The sequence below is a fragment of the Gavialis gangeticus genome, unplaced genomic scaffold, assembly GCF_001723915.1.
Source record: "Gavialis gangeticus isolate Ggan-Ray unplaced genomic scaffold, GavGan_comp1, whole genome shotgun sequence".
In the NCBI taxonomy this organism is placed as follows: Eukaryota; Metazoa; Chordata; order Crocodylia; family Gavialidae; genus Gavialis; species Gavialis gangeticus.
Genome location: NW_017729026.1, coordinates 28,535,928 through 28,559,575, shown reverse-complemented (window position 1 = coordinate 28,559,575; position 23,648 = coordinate 28,535,928). Strand labels below are relative to the sequence as shown.

The following is a 23,648-nucleotide window of genomic DNA, read 5'->3' as shown; positions in this document are numbered from 1 at the left end:
AAAAAAAAAAAGGACTGGTGCCTACTGAAGGTAGAAGCAGTGAGGGGCCCAATCCTTTTTTCCTGTGGAGTCTGCCCACCTCTCCTGCAGCTGGGGGACAAGCTGACTAATAGCTGCAATGCATCATTACAGATTAAACTAGATCAGGATACAGTTTAGTTTGCAGAGATGCAAACTCATCTAACCCCCCCCAACTGGCACGTGTAATATGTAATGCCATTAAGTCACACGAAGTAACATTTTCATCACATGTACATCATGACATTGTCACATGTACAAGCACTCTTTAAACCCAGAGCCTGCACCAGCCAGGTAGTCTCTTTCTGGCAGCCACAAAGTAAGGAGCTCCTGGCAGCAGGGCTCCTGAAGGCACCTGGACTTAGCTAAACAACTCTACAGGCCTGGGAACAGAGGCAAGTTCCCTGGGCAGAGAAATGGATTTACAGGCAAGTGGCCTTTGTTCACGTTATGTCCCTAGAGGATTTGAGGTGTCTGCCAGAAGCTGGTGATGCTTCTTGTTTATTTAAGCTGCATTGGTAGTTTAACCTTGAGCTCTACAGTGACAGGCTCAAGGCCAGTTTAGAAAACCAGTAATCCAGGAGCCCTCAGACTGAGACTGGGACCCAGACTGAGTAGGGGTCCAGGAGACTAAGAAAAGGCTGAGACCTGGGCCAGAGGGTCCATGTGCCCAAGGAAGGGCTGAGCTGGGTCAGAGGGTTCACAAGCCCAGAGTGGGCTAAGCAGGACTAGAGGGTCTGCGAGCCCAGAGGAGGGGCTGCATGTGGGACCAGGGGTCCAAGATTCCAGAGAAGGGGCCGAGTGTATAAATAATTTAACATCAAAGAGAGATAACATCTGTGAGGATTGGGGATTGGTGTAAGAGAGGAAAAGGAGCCATGCAATTTGTTCTTAAGGCTACAGGTGCCCTATAGGGGCCTAGCCAGGCTGAGAGGAACCTATCAGGCCTGAGGGCTAGATCGAGGCTAGTGGAGTCTCAGGAGAGACCCAATGGGAAATTATTGGGATTATGGATCACTCTAAGGCCTGTTGGCAGCCTCCCTTAATCAATCTTTAATATTAAGAACAAGGCATGGCAGGAGAGCAATCTAGGGAGAGAGACATTACAGTCTGAGCTGGGCAGGAGCTGCAAGGCCACCAGCAGGTGTCATGGCCACCCCTCCAGCAATAAGCCTGTCACAACACCCACTGCTCACCTAAACTATTACTTAGTGTAGGTTATACTGTAGGCTGGTAGGAGTTCAAACTCATGTCATATATGTAAGGTTACTTTTTTCTAGATTTTTGAAAAATATCTTGTACTTGATATGATCTATGATTTGATTTATGACATTATTTTAACTATAATTCTGGAATTTTTAATCTAATTATTTTTCACTATTAAAAGAGAAGTTTCTTCCCAGAAGCGCTTGGAGGCCATCAGTTCCAAAAGCAATTTTCATAATTTGCCTGAACCAGAAAACCTAAGCACTGTTTGTTTTTATCTGTGGCATTTGCCATTAGGCCTGTGGCTGAAAGCCAAGGTAACACTGCTGTGACCTGCTGGAGATGTTCCTTCCAGGTACTGGTGAATGCTACCATGTCATCTAGATAGTTTGCTCGCTGTGACAGGGTGCTTGGTGTGCCTGTCACTTTGAGAGGCTGCCTGAGAAGCAGCCAGCAGATGGTCGGGGGGAGTTGCAATTAGAGAATCAACTAACCAGAAGGGGGCTGGGCTTGAACAATATAAAGCCAGGTCCTGAGCTGGTCAGGCAGTCTAGCCCTGAGAGCGACAGGGAGAGGAGCTCCTGGCAGCAGGGCTGCAGTAGGGCTCCTGGGATAACATTGGAGCTAGGGTAAGCAACTCTGCAGGCCTGGGAATAGGGGAATGTTACCATGCTCCTGGGTTACTGTTGCAGAGCACCTCAGTGCTCTGCTCCTATAAAGAGGCACAGGTGCTGGTTGCTGGGGCAACTGCTGTTGGTCAGCTGACCGGAAGGGGGCAGGGCCTAACCTATATATATAAACCCAGGCTGAGGCCAGGGAGGCAGTTCCTGATCAGCAGCCATAGGGGTGGGAACTCTGCCGGAGCAACGAGAAGGAAGAGGCCAGGATACTCGGGTACTTGTTATGGGTAAGAGAGGGAGAAACCCTGTCACGGACTTGAATATGGTTATAATTGGATGGTTTGAATTTATGTTGTAGCCAAGAGGCTTGAGTTTCTGTTTACTGTTTAATACTGGAGGACCAGGCAAGGCTATTGGGGTTGGAGAAGGCCTCATAGGGGCTCCACGGTAGTGTGGGTACCCTGGTGCCAGAGCGGGCACAGCACGATAAGCGTCCCAGAGTAAAGGGGGCGATAAGGACCCTGAGGCAAAGGGGGCATTGATTGAAGAGCGCCGGTGGGGCGCAAGGTTGCGAGACAAGCCAGAGCGCCAGTGGGGCGCAAGGTTGCGAGATAAGCCAGAGTGCCGGTGGGGTGCAAGGTTGCGAGACAAGCCAGAGCGCCTGTGGGGTGCGGAGAGTGAAACAGACCAAACAACGTCCGGTACATCAGTGAGGCTTGGGGCGTGGTAAAGGGGCATTTGGAGCCACACATAGCCCATGAGGCTGGGGTGCACTGAGTCAAACAATACAGAATAGGGGCCAGGATACATCAAAGCACCAGGTCCAAGGGGACAAAAGGCAGCCTCCCTTATAAATACATAACATCAAAGACGTGGTGGGCAAGATATGAGGGTGCTTTAACGCGAACTTGGCACGGTAGGGGGCGCAAGGGGAGATCATGGCCACCCCTAGGACCCCGTGCCATGACAGTTACCAGAGAGTGGTCTGGTTATCCAGGCAGGTAGCCATTACTTAGGTTTGGACCCAGAGGGGGTTTAGTATGGTTTGCCAGAGGGCTTAATACTAGGGTTACAGTTTTAACTGGTGGTTTGTAGAAAGGGGGTAACCAGAGGGCTGGGAGGAGGTAACCAGTGTGTGAGAGTGTGTGTAGAGTTGCCCCAGGAGGGGTCAGGGCAAGCTTGGCCCCAGTTGGGTAACTGGCTGGCCACTACCCCACTGAGGGTCGCAGAAGAGGCCCAAAAGACGGTACGTCTGACACCCAAAGTGTGCGCTAGATAAAGCCTATGGCCGAAGAGGCCAACTCTGAGAGGGAGCAAGGCAGTATAAGTTGTCGATGTGTGAAAGAGATCCTATAAGGGGGATGGAGAATGAAAGGCCCTAGTGAGAGGAGGGCGGTATGCATGTGTGTATGTATGAAGCCTGACAATGAGGGCTAAGCTTGGTTCAGCTGTAGGCCAGGAGTATTTGTGTCACCTGGATGCCATCTGCAAGGCTTGAGATGTGGTGTAGGGGAGGATTAGAGTTGCAGATAGTGCTCCCTTGCACCGGGGCCAGAATGGGCCGCCTCCCACCTAATTAGAACCAACTATGAAACAACAAGACATGGTAGGCGAGTGAGGCAGATGGTTAGCCCAGGAACAGGTGGGCAGGCCAACATCTAACTGGCCCTGGGAAGGCCTCCTGTTACAATCACAGAGGCAAAAAGAGGCATAAAACTCAAAGTTCTGTGGGCAGACATAAGGGTATGTAGGAAATCAGTTATCTGTCCTGGGTCTGGTATTGTTCAATATCTTCATTAATAGTTTGGAAAATGGTTTGAGTACATGCTTAGCAAACTTGCAGACAATGCCAAGTTAGGTGCTCCAGTTTATTCAAGTCTTTGTAGGTTGTAGCCCTGCCCTCCAGAGTGCCTGCAAGACTTGAATAAACTGAGAAATGTTCAACAATCAACCAAATGAAATTCAACAAGGACAAGTGCAAAGTTATTCCTGGGATGGAATGACTGCATGCACAAATACAGACTGGGGAATGAGTAGCTAGGCTGCAGTACTGCAGAGGAGTTGAGAGTTACAGTAGACCATAAGATGAATATAAGCCAACAGTGTGCTCTTGCTGCAAAAAAACCCAGAAGCATACTGGGTTGTATTAGCACAAGTGTCATTTGCAAATCAAGGGAAGTGATGCTTCACTCTTTTCAGCACTGGGGAGGCTTCACTGAGAGTCCCATGTCCAGTTTTGGGCTCTACACTTCAAGAAGGATGTCGATAGTTTGGAAAGAGTCCAGTGCAAAGCAACAAAAATTATTAGGGGCCTGAGAATCATGACTTATGAGGAAAGGCTTAAAGAATTATAGTTTTTTTAGTCTGGGGTAGAGAAGATTGTGTGGTGGGTGTAGGGGAGAGTTGATAACAGTGTTCAAATACCTGAAGGGCAATTTTAGAGATGATGGAGATAGGCTTTTCTCCATGGCAGAGGGGACCAGGACTAGGAATAATGGCCTCAAGCTTCAGTTGGAGAAATTGAGGTTGGCAGTTAGGAGGAACTTTCTGACTGAGGGCTGTCAAGCACTGGAACAGACTACTTAGAGCAACTGTGGCATCTCCTTCCTTGGAAATGTTCAAGAGCAGGTTAGACAGACACTTGGCTGGGATGGTTTAGTCATGGACAATCCTGCTTTGAGCAGGGGGCTGGATTAGATAATCTTGTGAGGCCTCTTCCAGCTCTGCTCTCCTATGATTACAATTTTTTTAAAATCTAGAATTCAAGGTTATGAGGAAGGGTTATGGGTTCTCTCCATCTTTGTACAACGTGAGAGGCCTAGATAGCATACAACTAATATATATGTTTTTATGATATATTTATATGATTATTTGTGTACACAACAATATGACAGTAGTACCCAGATGCTTTGCAGGGTTAGGTTCCTCCCCACACTGTGAGGATGAGGGTTTGCAAAGTACCCAGGATTATACACAGCTACAGGGGTCAGCTTTGTAACTTTCTGCGAGTTAAGCAGGTTGTGAAACATTCAGATATGTTTTGCTCTTACCTCTAGAGCATGTAGCATTGTGTCCTTATAGAGTTTAACCCTTTCTTCTGCATTTTCGAAAAAATCTTCAGGCCTCTGCACCAAATGTGGCAAAATATCTGATAACATAAATGCATCTGCTGTTGCCTACAGAAAGAAAAATAAATATTTTATTTCATGTCCTATATAATTAACACACTAAATCAAAGCCTGTCTAGATTGATTAAGTAAGTCTTTGTAGCTAGAATACTAATTTAACCAGCCAGCTGGGATTTAATTAATTTAGGGGAGTGGTACTTGAACCTGTGGTGCCCCCAGGCTAGATCCACCCCACAGAACCATGTCATCTGGCCCAGAGTGTGCTCCACAGGGCTGGAAATTTGACAGCAATGGAGCAGTGACAATTAATGCTGCCAAACAATGCTCTGCGGCTAAATATCTGGCCCTGAACACTGGATCACATCACTGCATGGAGCTACAACGCAGCTGGATCCAGGGCACATGTCTGCATGTGGGATCTGGCCCATGGGCTGGCTCCTTGCCACTCATGTGGCCTGTGGGACTGGAGACTTTGTGCATCACAGATTTCAGTGATCACAGCTATTCTGTGCACTGGGTTGGGAAGAGGTGTGGCTGGAGTGCACAAAGCTCAGAAGCCTCTAGCCAGTATTTTAAACCATAGCACTTCAGGGTTGAAGTGTTGTTGGAGCCATGATGATCCAGGAAATACATTTCTCTTTGCAACTACTTTACAGTCCTCCTACATTGCTTGTAAGTGACTGTTTTTCATTTACAGATGGGGTGGATCTGGAGGGGGAGCAGTGGCATGGCTCCACCCATCTCTTGTACTGGATCACACCCTGAGAGCCTCTGGGGACTTCTTTAAAGTCTCCAAAGCATGTAAAAATCCCCCTCCGTCCCCTCTTTGTTCAGAGGCGTGTCCCCTCTCCTCCCATTCCCCTCTCTCCCCTCTGCCACTACTGTCTCGGGGTGGGGAAAGCTTCAAAGCCACTCCTTCCTGCTCCACCCAAGCTACGTGGGGGTGACCTCAGTTGGAAACAGTGACAGAGGTGATGGGCAGGGGCTTCCCCTTTCCTGTTCCTGCTCCCAGGGGGACCAGGCAAGGTGCAGAAATCCGTCTCCTGCCCCTCTCTGCTGATACTGGTGTTGCTGTCCCAGCTGAACCCACGTCTCTTGTAGCCTGACTGAAATGGTCAGGAGTGGCTTTGTAGCTTCACCACCATGGGATAGTGGGGAAAGGGCAGAGGGAGGGAAGCGGATGTGCCACAGAGCATGGAGAGATGCGTACCTGATTTGGGGACATTAAAAAAGTCCCCAGAGGCTCCTGCAGCATGGTCTGGTGGGTTGGTGGGGGAGGAAGTTGGGAGCTGGGATGCAGCCTCTACTGCATTGGGGATGGCTTCTCCAGCCAAATCCTGGATCCACCCCTGGTTACATACAAGCCATTATTCTATCGTTATTTAGCTCAAGCTGTGTCTGCTTCTCTCTTGGACCTACGGTAGGACACTTTGTGCCTGAAAGCTTGTCAAGCATTTATCCCGAATACACTGTTGATCCAATAAAAGATATTACCAAAAATATTCTTGCCTCTCCAATACAGAGCAGCTCAGTGGAAAAAAGAATGAATGTAATTCAAGGATGAGGTATGCAAGGAGGACATAAATCAATCTTTACGCTCCCATACCCTAATTACACAAAGCATTCCTCTGGTGTACCTGAATATTCAGTCCCTAGGATTTTCTATTAATATCTAGACATTATTTTCATCTTCAGAAAAGCACCAGTGTTCCTAGACCTTATTTAGGCTAGTAGAAAAAATATGTTCTTGACATTGTGTTAGCTAATGTTGACTGGTGAGATAAATTGAAAAAGAAAGTGTGATACTAATAAAACAGTAAACTGAAGTTAGGAAAGGAAATAAAATGAAATAAACAAGAAAGATCACTAAGTTACATTTTTAAAAATCTAAATAAAAGGTAATCATCATTGGGGGAGTCACTATTCCCCCATGCACTGCCAGGAGTGACCAGGAATAAGGGTCACAAGCTGGTAGAGGGCAGGTTTAGGCTAGATATCAGGAAGCGCTACTTCACGGTCAGGGTGGCTAGGGTCTGGAACCAACTTCCAGGAGAAGTGGTGCAGGATCCTATCCTGGGGGTTTTTAAGAGGAGGTTAGATGAACATCTTGCTGGGGTCGTTTGACCCCAGTATTATTTCCTGCCATGGCAGGGGTCGGACTAGGTGATCTACTCAGGTCCCTTCCAACCCTAGAAACTATGAAACTATCAACATGTTGCAACTAAATACAGTACACAATAAAAAAAATTTAACAATTTTATTCCTAAGAACTTCAAGTGCTGTGGCCTGATGTCAGGTGAGCAAAGGCAATTTTTTTCTTGGTAAAAGATGTCAGATATCTTTTTAAAGCCTCTTAAAAAAAAGCCTCTTAGTGTGGTTTTTTCTCTTTATCTTTTTGGCACTCAGCAATTCCCTCACCCTCTGGTCTGACTTTATTTTTAAGTTCTCCATATACATTAAATTCCAAGCTCCTTGAAGTAGGGACACAGTCACATTTTACCTCTGTAAAGTGCCTTTTAAATCTATCAGAGGCCATGGGAGACAATAGGTGTGAGATGAGTAAGTGGGGAGGAAGTGGGGGAATGTTGACCTGGTGATAGAATGTAGCTGGTGAAGCGTAGAGAGGTTACCTGGGGTCACCGGATGACACACAGGTTATAATGTGCCATAAATCCAATGTCTATTGGATTTATTTAGACATTGGATGTATGGCACATTATAATCTGCCTGCCATCCGTTAATTCCAGGTAACCTGTCTACATTTTACCAGTTACATTCTATCACCAGGTCAACATTCCCCCCTTTCCTCCCCCACCTATCTGCCCCACACCTATTGTCTGCCCTGGCCTCTGATGCTCATTGCCATGCATTTGCATTTTCACAGCCCTGCATTTTGTATATTGGCTTCTATTCCATCCAGAAGAACACAAAACAACAGCAGCCCTTCTATGCCTGAACATGGGTGCTTGTGCTCAAAAGCTTGCAAAGAACAAATTTTCCAGCTATTTCATTGATCTAATAAAAGATATTCCATTTACCCAAAGAAACTAGTTTGCCTATGTCCTTAGACCAACACAGCTACAACCAACATCCCTTTGTAAACCTATGGCACTATAACAATTACACTATAAATAGTGAATAACAAAAAAGCATGAAAGTCATCCACGCCAGCAGAGCACTTTTACATGTACATGTACTCACTCCTATCAAGCCTGTGAAAAGTCCCACTGGAACTGCTCACCTACTTAAAACTATATATACTGAAGTGTCTTGCTGGATCAGGTCCAAAAAATAGAGTGGACTGTTCTGGATGAGTTCTACTTACTTTGAACCTTTCCTGAAAACATTTTGAAGAAGAATGTATTAGATCTCTTGTCTAGGATCCTGCCATTCTGTTCATAGGCTAACTAAATACACATAAATAATAAAAGAGAAAAATACACCATACAGGCTGGCTAAATACACAGAGATAAGAGGAGAAAAAACAAGAAAGATTTTTACTGAAAATGATTTGAGCTGTTAATTGCATCTTAAAGAGTAAACCATCCACACAGTCTGGCAACTACTGAGACAAAATGGGATATCAGCCAGAAAAATATTTCACAAAACTTGTGTAATACTTTTTGTGGTTGATTTCCACTGCACCTTGAATGAAACATGTGGCAGGGTCCCATGCAGCCTGATTCCTGGGAGCTGCAGAGTAAACCACCTGACACGTTCCAGTCACAGGGACCCTGGTAACAAGAAGATGTTCCCTGATTCCAGGGTCCCCATATGCTGGGACCCTTAAAAACCATGTGCGCAGCCCAGCTGCACACGTAGTTTTCTAACATTCATGGTGCACATGGATCCTAGAATTATGGAACCTCTCCCCAATCCTGGGACCCCATCATGCCAGAACCTTAAAAAACACACATGTGTAGCCAGGCTGCACACAAAATTTTCTGACATTCTTATGCATGGGTCTCTGAAATTGGCCTCAGTGCAGTCCCAGGGCTGGGACCCAGAATCAGCTGACTGTCAGTCTCAAAAGCTGCCTATTGATTTGCTGGTTCATGTTCCAATTAGAATGCATCAGAGCAGACTCAATTAATTGAGTCTGTTCCACATTCTAAATAGAATGTTCCACCAGTGCCTCACCATCACGTCTATTAACCCGCCATGTTTTAAAAATGTTGTGCCCTGCCCCACATTTTAAAATGGCCATTCAATTAACTTTAGTTAAAGCACCCCCATGGCCATTTTAAAATGCGGGGGTGCGAGGAGGCGGGGGGGGGTACTTAATACATGTGACGATGAGCCTTTTATTAATTAAAGTGGATGTTGGGGGACTGGTCTAATTGACGTGGCCCCTCCCCACGTCTAAGCTTGTGTACAGGCACCCAAACTGGCTCCAGTGTGGTCCCAGGGTTGGGACTGAATTAGGTGACTGGCAGGCAGTCTCAGCCCTAGGGCTGTACTGGTTCATGCTGGGCTGCAGGCACCCACCTTCCAGCTTGCCAGTGCAGCTGGAGCCCAGGATCAGGATCCTGCACTGCCAAATAATAATGGCGCAACTGAGATCTGATCCCCAACCCCAAAATCATATGCTTGTCTTTTATGTGTAACATGGCAGAAAGCTCTATTGTTAGGATTAGGGACCAGATCCCATCATGCCATTAAATAAATGTGTTGCTGGGTCATTGGATACTGAAGTTCATTTATGTGCCTAATAGGTGGAATAGAATCTGGCTTATAGTCATCCTCCTTGCCTTCTGCAGAGGAAAGAATTTTACCTATTGTGCATATTTTGTAAATCCAAGGCATTGGATTATTTATAACTATTTATACATAATCAATTGATATTTTCTGTAGTGAGAATATATATTCCTTTTAGCTTTTTCCCCCTCCAGTAAAAATGCTATCCTTTTGTTGTTGTGTTTTGGTTACTGCAAAGATGACTCATTCTGGAGACGAAAAAAAAATACTGGTTAAGAAGTGACAATAAGTTTATGATAGCCTAACAAAGAACCAGCAAACAAGCTGACATCCTGCAAATACTGGTAAATAATGTTATCAAACAAGCATTACAAAATACTCCATATATATACTAGAATGTTTTACTCTTAAAGCAGAAAAAACACTTGCTTTATAAATGGTGTAGAACAAAACTAATTCAAGACAGACTTTTTAAAATCTTTGTAGGCTTTTCATTTCTCCTTCCAGCTGCTAACCCTTAGAATCTATTTAACAGATTCAAAATAGTTACCTCCTCTTCATCTTCTTGCTCTTCTTCCTCATTCTCTTCCTCATCTTCATGTTTCCTCTGCTCCTTCTTTTTCTTACGTTTTTCAATAACGTCAGGATCCCACTGGTTCCGTTCATATATCTCCCCTGAATCAGGATGTTGTCTTTGCCCAGAGATTCTTTGGCACAAATCATAGTCAGGACACTAGTTAAAGAATTCAAAGCAAACCTTTTGATCAGTTGGTTCTCATAATATTATTCTTTTTCCTTGAATGCTGTGTTAGTTTTAGAAGATAATTTCTAAACATCTGGTTTATATATTTTAAATTTCAATTACTTGGTAGGTACAATTTAAAACAAATAATCAAATGTACAAAATGTCTACTAAGTGAAATGCCAAACTCTAAAACTCTTGGTTCAGAGATGATACCTTTTATAATCATCTTTGACCCAAGAGTTTTAGAGTTTGGCATTTCTTTTTGTCTCAGACCAACATGGCTACCAAATTTATCCCTGAAACATACTAAGTCAAATGAAATTTTGCGCTATTAAAAAAAGAGTACATGACTATCCCTTGAAGTATTCTTTAAACTTCTGGGTATTGCCCTGCTTCTGTCACAAGTACTGGGGAAGGTTATATGATTCTTACCTGGTATACTACATTTTGAGGTAGACAAGGAGAATTTTTGGTCAAGCCTTTCCAAAGGCACATACTCTTTGCAAATTTTTCTTTGCTGTGCAATAGGATGTAATATAAGTAAACAATCATAAGTAAAATCTTAAAAAGAATAAATGGACAATGTAACATTTTCACTGGGATACACATAGTTGTTTTGGAAGTCCATTCAATATTTTAGAAGATAGATCAGGAAAAGACCTAAGAGAGAATCTTTTATCTTTTATACGAGAAAAGAATTTGGTAGACAACCAAAGTGCAGCTTCAGACTTACTGAGTTATCTGACTACTACGGGGTAGGAGCAATACTGTTATCTCCTCTGGGGGTATAAGTATCCCCATTATAGGAATAGAATCACCCTCCAAGACACAGATGTTTTTCTGTTCCCAAAGGTATTAGAATTGCCCCTACACAACAGTCAGGCAACTCAGAGAAACTCTCAAGATGCATTTTGTTCACCCACTAGATGCATTAGGATTCTTTCCTTAAGAAGCTCAGTATATTATCTGATATCTATTATATCACTATATTGTATTGTGAACAGAAGATGAGCACTTTATGCTTGAAAGCTTGTCTAACATCTCTGCCAACTATACAGATGGTTCAGTAAAAGATATCACCAAAAAAACCCTTGTTTTTTGCAGTATATTATTTGGACCTTTAAGGCCTTTAGAAAAAGAACACTTCTCACCGTATGCATGCAGTTACTTAAATTTCTTTGGGTATAGCAGCATGTCTGAAAGAGATTTGGGGGTCATGAGTGACCACAAGATGAACATGAGCCACCAGTGCGATGCCGCAGCCAGCAAAGCAAACAAAACTGTGGCCTGCATCTTCCGATGTATCTCAGACAAGACCCAGGAAGTCATCCTCCCACTTCACTTGGCCTTGGTGAGACCACAGCTGGAATACTGTGTCTAGTTTTAGGCTCCGCAATTTAGAAAGGACGTGGAGAAGCTCAAGAGAGTCCAGAGGAGAGCCACACAAATGATTAGAGGACAAGAGAGCAGGCCTTATGAGGAGAGGCTCAGAGACACAGGACTCTTCAGCCTGGAAAAGCATAGGCTCAGGGGTGACTTGGTGGCAGCCTATAAGTATATAAGAGATGTGCACTGGGAACTGGGAGAATGTCTGTTCACCAGGGCACCCCATGGGAAAACTAGGTGCAACTGTCACAAACTCTTGGAAGACCGTTTTAGGCTGGACATAAGGAAAAACTTTACTGTCCAAGTCCCCAGGGCCTGGAATAGACTGCCCCCCAGAGGTGATGCAGGCACCTACTCTGGATTTCTTTAAAAAAAATACTTGGATGCTTATCTTGCTGGGATCATTTGACCCCTGCTGACTAGGGGTACGCAAACCTTCAGTCCCTGATTCGATTCAGTGGAGATTTAGCCTGATTCAGTGGCCATTTCTCCGAATCTGAATCAAATCAGAGGACCCTTTAATCTCTCTGAAACAAATCAGAACCCTCCAAATTGATTCGGAGAGATTTGGAAAGATTTGGCAATTTGGACATAGACACAGCTTTAAATGTTTTTTCTACATACCTCTAGGTAGCAGGCGTCTCGTGTGTGCTGCAATGCTGGGGCACATGGAGTGTCACACAGAAGTGTGGGGGGCTCCCCAGCATGCTAGGCAGCAGACCTGGAAGTAGACCAGAAGCACTTCTGGGTCCGCTGGGGATTGCACTGGGGGCCCACCCCCGCATCCCCCTGGCTCAGTGACTGGTGCCTCCTGGGTCCAGGGGGGAGGGTGCACCCAGGATCTCCTTGTGGCCGATCACTGAGCTGGGGAGGCACGGGAGGGCCCCTAGCGTGCTCTCTGACAGAACCGGAAGTGGTCCAGAAGTACTTCCGATCCACTTCCAGGTTCACTGCCAAGCATGTGGAGGGCCCCCCCAACACTCCTGTGGGACACTCCATCTGCCCCAGCATTGCAGCATTCACAAGCTGTGCTGGTATCTCAAGGTACGTAGAAAAAACGTTTAAAGCTATGTCTACGGCCGAATCACTGATTCTCCAAATCAGCACTGAATCTTCAGATTCAGATTTGGCTGAATTGAATCAGGGACAGTGATCCGAATCAATGAATCAAATCACTGTCCCTGATTCGGGCCGAATCTAAATCCAGATTGAAATGGCCTGCTTCGCACACTGCTACTGCTGCCTGCCTGCCCTTTGGACAGGGGGCTGCACCTGATGATCTTGTAAGGTCCCTTCTAGCCCCAGTGTCTATGAAATCTATGAAATTTAAAATGTATCTGGTTGGTATTTCAGTGAAAATTTAATTGGGTAATTGAAGTAATTTTTCCAGAGAGCTCTGAGGAGTTTGATTCAGTTTAAATTTGATATGTAAATAAACTGTGTAAAGAATATTTTCACAGTACTAGACTAAGAGGGCTAAAGTAATTTGTCTTCTTATTTAATTGTGAATCTCAAAGTATTTTCCCTAAAATATTTTCACTGCCTTTGATTTAAAATATTGTTAATATTTATAATAATCCTAGGCATAAATTCTGTCATTATCCAAGACTATAATTTCATGGAAATACATACCCTTTATTCTAGTTTTTGAAACTTGTAAGGTGCACAGAAATAACTTGAAGTTGTAGGAGATGCTCAGTACCATATGTTATCACCCAGAACAACTTCACTGACAATTCCACAATGAAATAGAAGAATGTGACTGTTAGCAACAGACATCATACTTTAAGGAAAAAAATGACTATTTCTTTAACTCTTACACTGTATGAATATGACTCTAAGAATAAGTAGGAAAATGAATAGCAAGGTATTAAATTTCACATTACCTTAATGTTAATCAAGAAATCTGGTTTTAATTTCAAACTTTTAATTTTCTCTATTTGCTCCAAAACAGTCATGTATTCTTCTGAGAGAGAAGGGAATCCACTTAGAATGTAACCTGCCAAATATAATTTGTTAAATGCATGTTTTGGTAAATTATTTGAAACATACTAAATATTTATATGCATCATTTTCAAGCATCATATCTATAGTGCAGTAATGGAGAAGCTATTCTACACAGTTATGGAAACCCAAGTTTATCTGCAACTATCCTGAATTAAATAATAGATGTTAATCTGCATTACTTTCAGAAGAAGTAAAGGGCTACTAAAACATGTTAATTCAGTTAAGTATTAAGTAGAACAAAATGTCAACATGGACACTAGGCAGACAAGGTTCTTTGAGTGAATCTGATATCTTTTATTAGACCAACTTAAATAGTTGGAAAACAATTATTAAGCAAGCTTTCAGGTTCAAAAACCCTTCGTTAGACTAAAGAAGTTTCAGCAGTTGGTGTGTGCTCTTCCTGGATGGTATGCAAAGTAAAGAAGCCAGAGGCTGGTCTGGTATGCATACAAGACAGGTAGTCAGTGAAAATATAGACTGAGGAGTCAATGGGTAGGAGACACCCCTGTAACATGGACACTAACATTTTTATATAAGCTAAAATGTTATCTTGGAATACCATTTTAAAAAGTCAGAATAATACTGAAATCACTACTCATATACATAATTATCAAATCAAGTCAAGGGTGTACTCAGACCTAACGGGCCATTGAGCCCGGTGTGGCTAAGGTATACCAGCTTCTGTAGCCAATGGCAGAGAAGGGAATGACAGGGCCAGCATCACATCCAGCTGCTTTAATTCTTCAGCCTGAATGAGAAGATACCATTTGCAACTGGGTCAACTGAGGGCACCATTTGGCATGAATTCAGCACAGGGCCGGAACTCACATCCCTGGAGCCATAGCAAAATGCTATAACCATTCTATTACCACACCCCCTGCTACATAATTTAACATGGTATTTATACTTATAAATGCATACTCAGTACCATCTAATGTCAATATTTGGTTTTTTTGCAGAGTGGCAGGCAAAATATTAGAGCTAATTATGAGTTGGTACAATTAGAAATGATGGAATGCGAGGCCCTGAATGGAAAGAGTTAAAAGCAGAGATTCTCAGTCTTCTCAGAATCAGGGCAATGCTCAGGCCTTTTTTGAATGTAGCAGCACCGTTGGTTGAGAACCACTGTTGGCACTGCTTCAACTCACCTTAGTACTTCTCAACTGGAGGAATGCTTATGCATGTTTTTTACATGTGCCTAAACTTAATGCACATTTGCCTAATGCGCATTAAGGTGATTTAGGCACGCGTCTACACATGCTAAGGCACATTAATGCAGTGTGCAGACCAACTTGAAACTAAAGTTAGTTCCAAGTCAATTGACATACATAGTGTTAAAGCACCTTAGCGTGTCTACACATATGTTAAGGCACTGTAGCTATTCACACCTAAATTTGATACCTGCTTTTACAGGTATCAAATTTAGGTGCAAATAGTCTAAAATTGCCATTTTTAAGGAACATTAAGGGTGTGCATGTGTAGGCCTGCGCTCTTAATATGTCTTAAAAATGGCTAATGCACCTTAAATCGGCACTTGGAGACACACCCTGGGTGTTGATGCCTCCAAATAAAATAGCCCTGCACCTGCCGTGCAGCCAGCCTAGGAAAGGCTATGGCACTTGTGTGCTCCTGCTGCATTAGGGCTCTGATCAGCCCAAAACAGGCAGGAGTTGGCTTGTTCTATGAAGCCCTGCCCTGTTTGTCCCCCACCCCAGCCCTCCTCCTCCACCTTCCTTTCCTGCAAACAGAGGAGTGCAGGTGGAACTGTCCTAAGAACCACTGTTTCTGGGAGAAGTGTGGGAAAGGCTAGGTCAGGAAGGGCTATTGAAGAGGCACTGCTTCTCCCTGCTTTAGGCTGATTAGAGCCCTAATGCAGCAAAACTGCATGCAGAGATGTTTCACCTGAGGGGGGGCTCACAGCAACCCTGTTGAGAATCACCAAGTTAAAGAAAGCCCTTTTTTGGTTTGGAAACAGACAGAGTTACACTACTTCTGATGGTGAGTTCCACAGGAGGTAGGAATTTCAGAACTGTATTTTGAAAGGTCAGCTCTTATGCTGAGGAGACAGGGGTCCTGAGAGAGTTTATATATATTAAACTATCCCAGGTCTTGGAGGATTATCCTTATGTTGAGGGAAGTGGGAGATCCATGATATGAAAAACTAATTCCTTGAGATGACATGGTTTAGAAAGTTGACTTTGTTCTTGTCATTTGGATGTTCCTTGCCCTTTTAAAAGTTAAAGCTCATGAGAGAAACATGAGTAATTGCTAAGAATGGAGCCCATAGAGTTCGATAGATCAGTTATTGACCTGTGCATTTAGAGACTTGCATTCTCATTCCAGCTCTAGCATTGGTATGATGTCTGAACTTGGGTCTTTGTTTCTGTGTTCCCCTATTTTGCTTTTCCCCTTGGTAAGCCTCCACTTCAAGGTGGTCACCAGGTCAGGTTTGTGTTCTTTCCCATACTAGCCTACTATACACACTGGGAGCACCTACAATAGATGTTTATTGCTCAGATGACTAATTAGTTGTGCTGTAAACATCTCCACGTTTACACGTGCACCCCTATTAGGCTGAAGGAAATTAATTTACTCTGCAGCAGGATAGTGCTTGTAAATACAAGTACTGCTATAACAAGGATCAGGCCACTCATGGCTCTCCTGCTGTCCACCCCTGGCATACCAACATCTTTCAAGTTGAAATTGTGGGTGTTTTTGGCAGTGTTTCCAAAAACTTTACCAACCCCTGGGATAGCACTTTATAATGCCCTGCTTAGTGTAATCTTTCATTTTTCTCCAGGACTGTTCCAAACTACTGGCACTACCTTGCTACCACCAGATTGCCAGCTTACACCTACTGTGCTAAGCTGAAGATGTTTTTACAATATACAGCTAGCGGGTCAGAGGAACATGCATGCATGTTGATGAATATCTGGAGGGAATAGACCAAGCACCAGTATTTCAGCCGCAGTGGGAACATCTAAACATACTATTCATATGAAGCAATAAACCCCAGTGCATATTGTGCTGAAGTTTATTTCTCCTGAGTGTGTCACTTTTATATGTACCCAGGACCACAGCCCGTTGAGCCAGGCAGATGTTTCAGGGGTCAGCCTGTCAGCCTGAAGCTGTTCTGGCTTAGCTTAATGCACCGGGGAGGGGCTGGCTGGAGCAGTGGTCTAGCCAGCAGGCAGCCCCTGCACTGAAGCACCCTTGTGCCCCAGCCAGCTGTCACCTTCTACACATGCATTGCTACAAAGTAAAAAACAATAGTACTTGTATTTACAAGTATTACCCTGCTGCAGAGTTTATTAATTTCCTGCAGGCTAACAGGGCTATGTGTGTAGACAGATTCACAGATGTTTAGGGATAGAAGGGACCTAGTGAGATCATCGGGTCCAGCCCCCCTGCTCTGGGCAGGAAAGACTGCTGGGGTCAAATAACCCCAGCAAGGTATGCATCCAGTCTCCTTTTGAAGATTTCCAGGGTAGATGCCTATACCACCCCCTGCTGGGAGTCTATTCCAGCATTTGGTCACACAAACTGTGAAGAAGTTTTTCCTTATATCCAGTCTGAAACCTTCTTCTAGGAGTTTATGACCATTGCTCCTAGTTTTCCCTTGGGGTGCTTTGGTGAACAGTTGTTCACCTATCCCACTCCCGATGCTCTAAGCTACCACCAAATCCCCCTGAAGTCTTCTCTCTTCTAGACTGAACAGTCCTATATCTGTCAGCCTTTCCTTGTATGGCTTGCTCTTTAGGCCCTCCTGGATTGTCAGTCTACCCAGAGCTTAGTGTCATTGATGAACTTTGCCAGTGTGCTTTTCACCTCCATATCCAGATCATTAATGAAGATTTTGAAAAGCACTGGTCCAAGTATTGAACCCTGGTGGACCCCACTGGCTACCTTCAACACAGATCTGTCTATTAGTACTCTTTGGGTCCAATCCCACAGCCAGTTTCCCACCCATCTGACCGTTGAATTGTTGAGCCCATAGTCTCCTAGTTTTACCTTGAAAGCCTCATGGGACATCAAGTCAAAGGCCTTCCTAAAATCCAAATAAATGATGTTGACCTCATCTCCGTTATCCAGGTGGTAAGTAACCTGGTCGTAGAAGGAAATGAGATTAGTTAGACATGACCTACCCACGACAAAATCGTGTTGGCTGTCATTCAAAATTTTGCCTTCTACTAACTTATTATGTAAGGACTCCTTGAAAATTTTTTCGGGGATTTTTCCTGGGATTGAGGTCAGGCTGATTCTCTCCTCCCCTTCTTGAAGATGGGCACAACATTGGCCCTCTTCCAGTCTTTTGGAACCTCTCCTGAGCACCACGAATTCTCAAAGAGGTTTGCCAGCAGTCCTTCGATGACTTCAGCTAGCTTGCTCAGCACTCTCAGATGGAGTTCATTCAGTCCTGCTGACTTATAGATATCCAGCCTCTCTAGCTGTTCTTTCACCAGCTCTACCTTGACTGTTGGTAGGTGATCATTCCTACTGTGACTATTTAGTGTCGTATTTGCATTCAGCAGGCTATCACTTTTAGACTGGTGGAATACAGATGTGAAGTACTCATTCAGGAGTTCAGTCTGGTGTCAGTGATAAGATGTCCAAATGCATTGAGAAATGGTCCCACATTTCCACTGTGTCATGGGGTGGGGTCCCTAGGGATGGCCGGAATGCCCCTAGGGCTCCATGCCAATCTTGCCCAATGGACACCCTTTTCCTTGCCTGTCACATCTTGCTGGTATTTATAATAAATAGGGAGGCTGCCCTTGAGTTTATGTTTGGGCATGGTCCCGATGGACCCCGCTGAGCCCTGTGGGTTCTTGGACCCCCTTTTTTGGGTCCCACTTAAAATGGATGCCTCACAGGACACCCTCAGCCTTATGGGTTAGATGCATGGCTCCAAAGCTGCCCCTTTACTATGCCCCAAGCCTCACAGATGGTATATAAATATTGTCCCTCTGAGGCCTTGATACAGCTCAGCCTCTCCTACATCACTGGGCTTTCCATGGCCCTATCTCTGTGCCCACACTGGCGCTGGGCTCTCTGCAGCTCTGTCTCTGCAGCTAAACTGATGCTGGGCTCTCTGCAGCCCTGTCGCTGTGGCCACTGGCACTGGGGTCTCTACACTGTAGTGTGTCCCCAATTAGGCCTCCTTCTCCCCACTAGCCTCAGTCCGGCCCACTGGTTTATAAACAACAGCCAAAATTTGAGCCCCTGGGCTATAACATAATACAATCAGGTCAGGGTGTGCTCTGTCCCTCTAAAAGAGTCAAACTTCCCCCCAAGCCTTAAGTGCCTTGTGTACCAGGGTACCTGGTGAGCTGCTGGAGCCCCATTAGTCCTATAGGCAGCATATCAGGTGGCCACAGCGTCTCTGGGCAATTCTTCTCTGGAGGCTCCTTCCCCTGGCTGCTGTCAGCAAACTAACCGCTGCTGGCCTCAGCCCTGGGGTTTATATATGCCCAGGGCCCTACCTTCTTCTGGTCAACTGACCGGGTGCAGGTGCAGGCTAATTCCCTTGTTAGCCTGCTGCCATAGTAACCTATATCTGTGGGGTTTCTGCCTGGCTCCTAGGGCCCTCACCCTAGGTGGTTTCTGCTCGTAAGGAGTGGGCACTTTAGTGCACTGTGACACACTGGTTTTCTTCCTGTTACCTACATACCTATAGAGGGACTTCTTATTATCCTTGATTTTGGCTGATAACCTGAATTCAGTCACCATCTTTGCTTTTCTAATCTGCCACCTGCATGTGTGGGCCAATCTTATGTAATTCTCCTTGGGGTCTATTCCTAGCTTCCATCATTGGTAAGCCTCCCTTTTCTTTTTCAGAAGATCTGCTACTTCTCTATAGAGCCAAGATGGCCTCTCAGCCCCTGTGCCACCTTTTCTGCATATAGGTATGGACAGCTTCTGTGCACCAAGGATCATGTCCTCGAGGAACGACCACTCTTCTCCACACTCTTTCCCTGTGGTCCATGATCCTGTAGGACATTACTCACTAAAGTCCTTAGCTTATTGAAGTCAGCTTTTTTAAAGTCAAGAATTTGTACCTTACTGACAGATTTCCCAGCCCTACAATGGGCAGTGAAATTGATAGTGCCGTGGTCACTGTTGCCTAGGTTATCCTCATGTCACCTAGGATCACTCATCAGGTTGTCCCCCTTGACCAAAACTAAATCTAGGAACACATTTCCTTTGATCGGCCCATATACTTTTGAGACAGGTAGAGCTCATCAATACATTCAGGAATCTATGCGACTGATCACATTTGGCCGAGTGTTATTCCCAAGAAACGTCTGGGTAGTTAAAGTTGCCTGCAATGACCATATCCCATGCTCTTGCAGCCTCTTCCAGTTCTCTGGAGAATTCCAGATCTAGCTCCTCATCTTGATTCGGAGGTCTGTAATATATTCCTACAGGTAGGTCCCTTTTGCCATGTCTCTTCCCACCCCACCTCACCCCCATATCTTTACCCAGAGGGTCTCAAGTCGCCCTTCCTTAGTTCCAATTTTGGCTTGCAAGGAGGTGTACTGCTTCTTTACATATAGAGCTACACCTCCACCCTTTTTCCCTATGTGATCCCTCCTATGCAGGGTGTAGCCCTCTATAGCTATGGTCCAATCATGGGTAGAGTCCCACCAGATTTCTGTTATCCCTATGATATCATAGTCCCTGCTGGAAAGCAGGATGGCCAGTTCCTCCTGTTTGCTTCCTATGTTCCTGGCATTTGTATACAGGTATTTGAGCTCTTCGCTGGAGGTTCGGTTTTCTGTCATGTTGAGGGAGCTCCATTCCTTCAGATTGTGCTGTAGTGTTCTTCCTGTCATCTCCTGTTGTAATAGTTGTTTGTTTGTTGGCCCCTGGGCTTCATTCGCTCATTGTCCTCCTGTCCCCTGACAATCTCAGTTTAAAGCCCTGTCCAAGAGGTCTACCATCCTGGCCAAGAAAAGAGCCTTCCCCTTTGGCATGAGGTGAATACTGTCTCTTCCCAGAAGACCTCTGTCTGAAGCGCATGGTGTGGTCAAGGAAGCCAAAACCCTCTCAGTAGCACCATTGCCAGAGCCTTTGGTTCACCTCTTTGAAACATCTGTCTCTCCTAGGCCCACAGCACACAACCGGGAGGGTGGAGGAGAAAATTACCTGCACCTCCCACACCTTAAGCCTAGCCCCCAGAGCCCTGTAGTCACTCATGACCTGGCCAGGATTGCTCTGAGCTATGAGATGTTTACTGGCTGTATCTACATGAGATGCTTACTGTGTAGTAGCTTGTTAGTACTGCACAGTATTGCACAGTAGCATGTCAGTAGCAACCATCTCAGTAACAACCGTGATGCAACGCTATTGTGCAGTAGCGTTGCACAAGGTTGCACAACGCAATGCTAGTGTTGCACAATGCTACTGTGCACAAGCTGCTGAGCAGTCAGCATCACCTGGAAGCCGTGCAGGGATGCTTTACTGTGCAGTCATTTAGTACTCGGGTATGCAAGTATTAAATGTCTCATATAGATGCGGCCACTGTGGAGCTAATTAGTCTACTCCACAGTAAACATCTCATGTAGATGCCCTCAGTATCAGGAATATTTACTATTACCAGGGAATTTCAAGCCCAACCCACTGGAGTAATTATAGGATTGGGCTGTAGTGTGAACCAGTGTATTACATTCCATGGAACTGGAATTGGAGGAACCAGAACAAGTGGTTCCAAAGTTTATCTGAGGGAAATTTTGGTATAGAAAGGGAGATATTTCCTGATGAATGACCAATACATTTATAGTTAGAGAGGAATTTGGGTGTCTCAGGGTGTGATTGTTTTCTGTTAAAGTCTCATTGCCATGTTCATCCCAAGCTGATAGCTAACTGGGGAATAATACCATTGCTCTTTTTTACTATTGCCCCATTGTTTTTAACCATGCCTATGTGATCAAACACTGCTTGGGGTTTGTTACATAAGATCGTATTTTTCCCCCCTACTGCATTGCAAAAGCATGTTGCTTATGGATTTACAGTTTAAGGAAACATATAGAAATATAATTGTAACTTTGTCTGAAAACTAAAGAGCGCTTGCATGAGAACATTTGTCAGTGTTAAAAGTTAATGGAGATCAGTATCTTGCTGTAAAAGTTTTCCTATAAAGAGCAGAAGATGAGAGTAGTAGTTAATGGAAGCGAATCATTATGGTGCTCGGTGACCAGTGCTGTCCCCTAAGGCTCTGTCCTTGGACTTGTTCTCTTTAACATTTTTATCAACGATGTGGACATTGGTGGGGATTACGGAAACGTGGTGGGACTCATCACACGATTGGGCGGTGACATTGGTGTCAGAAGTGCACTGGCAACCTCCAAAATTCTTAAACCCTACATGGACTACTTACCAGGAAAAAACAATCCGGGAACTCTGGCTAATAAAAGAGAACCTTAATCACACTCCCTCCATGACAGAAATTTAAGGTCCAGGGAGGTGGAAGTGCCATGAACCTTGGAACATGGAAGAGCCTGGAATCCTCACACCCAGGCCCCTTTTCCCCACTCCAGAAGCCACGTCTCATCTGGCTTCTGTCCCAAGCTAGCACCCTCCTGGAAGGTGCTCCATGACAAACGTGTGCGATTTTGAGTGCTTCATCTCAAGAACTGAGACAAAAAACAACCCCAATTCATTCAACCCACAGAGGCACACACCCTATACAAGAGACAGGAGAAAGGAAAACAAATGGGGCACTGCAGGCGGCAGTTATCGCTATCAGAGAAGCTACCTGTATTTTTTGCACTCTGGTTTTACAATAATTAAGAAAATACATTTTTTTAGTGATCATCAGGTCTGACTTGACTGTTTTTATGTTTTTCTGTTCTACAGTTCTGTGAGCAAAAGGTGGTTCTGTTGTTGACCACTACATTGTAAGGAAAGGAGAAGCTAAAATTATGTCAAAGGGTTTTATGAAAGTATATAAAAAAGCAGTAACCTACATGGCACACCATGTCCCTAAACTAGCTAACACAAAGTTCTATTTAAATTGATTTTCTGTTTCGCAAATACATTGTCCCTTACCAAAGGCAATCTATAAACTTAACCAGGCACAAAATATCCTATACACATTAGCAGTCTCCTTATCCCAGCAATTTAAAGAATATGAGCACAGGTGGTACTCTGAAGCCCTGTAACATATCAGTACAACATGTTCCAAGGCATTCTGCTATCCACAAAACAGCACGTGCTAGCAAATGATTACTCATTAAAGTCAATATGTATGATTTGGATATAAGCACGTATGATGTCTAATTTCTCTTGCTTCCCTTGACTTGGATGTGTATTTGTAAGTTTCCATAGCATTCACCTGTACACCCAGCTCTTAGGGACCTCTCTGGTTTTGTTGTTTCTTTAGGGTCCAGCCAGTTCGATGTTAAAGTATTTGCCTTGGGAGGATTTCAGGGGGGTTCTCGCCTGCCAATTCTTTGATGGAAAAACAAGTTATTACTGGGAGTTGGATGTTACGTCCCACTGTCCCTGGGGTCTTCCATAACCAGGCTTGTCTGGTTTCCCAATGTGGGGCTCCGCCTCCCCTACACCCCACTTTATGTCAACCTTAAGATGTTATCTTCTGCTCACCTCAAAGGTGGGCTATGGTCATAATTTTCTTTTGTCTTGGTCCTTTTGGCCTTAAAGGAAAAATAGGGTATGGACCTCACTTGGCCTGGGCTCCCTGCTGTAGCAAAGACTTGCTTGTGGTCCTCGCTATCCCTGGGTTACCTTGTTACAAGTGACGTCCTTGTTTCTGATAGTATTTTCTGATAGTTGTTCTGAACTTTTCACAGCAGCCACAGGATAAAACTGATAAAA

The 23,648-nt window shown here is 44.5% G+C and overlaps 1 protein-coding gene across 1 annotated transcript in view; it reads right to left on the bottom strand.

Annotated features, from left to right (window-relative positions):
* Positions 1-23,648, bottom strand: part of AK9 (adenylate kinase 9) — a 237,105-nt gene that overhangs the window by 176,306 nt on the left and 37,151 nt on the right. The window contains exons 6-8 of the mRNA XM_019520106.1: positions 13,688-13,800; positions 10,221-10,403; positions 4,895-5,020 (exon numbers count right to left, since the gene is read on the bottom strand). Of these exons, the coding sequence (XP_019375651.1) occupies positions 4,895-5,020; positions 10,221-10,403; positions 13,688-13,800 (422 nt within the window). The remainder of the gene's footprint in view (positions 1-4,894; positions 5,021-10,220; positions 10,404-13,687; positions 13,801-23,648) is intronic.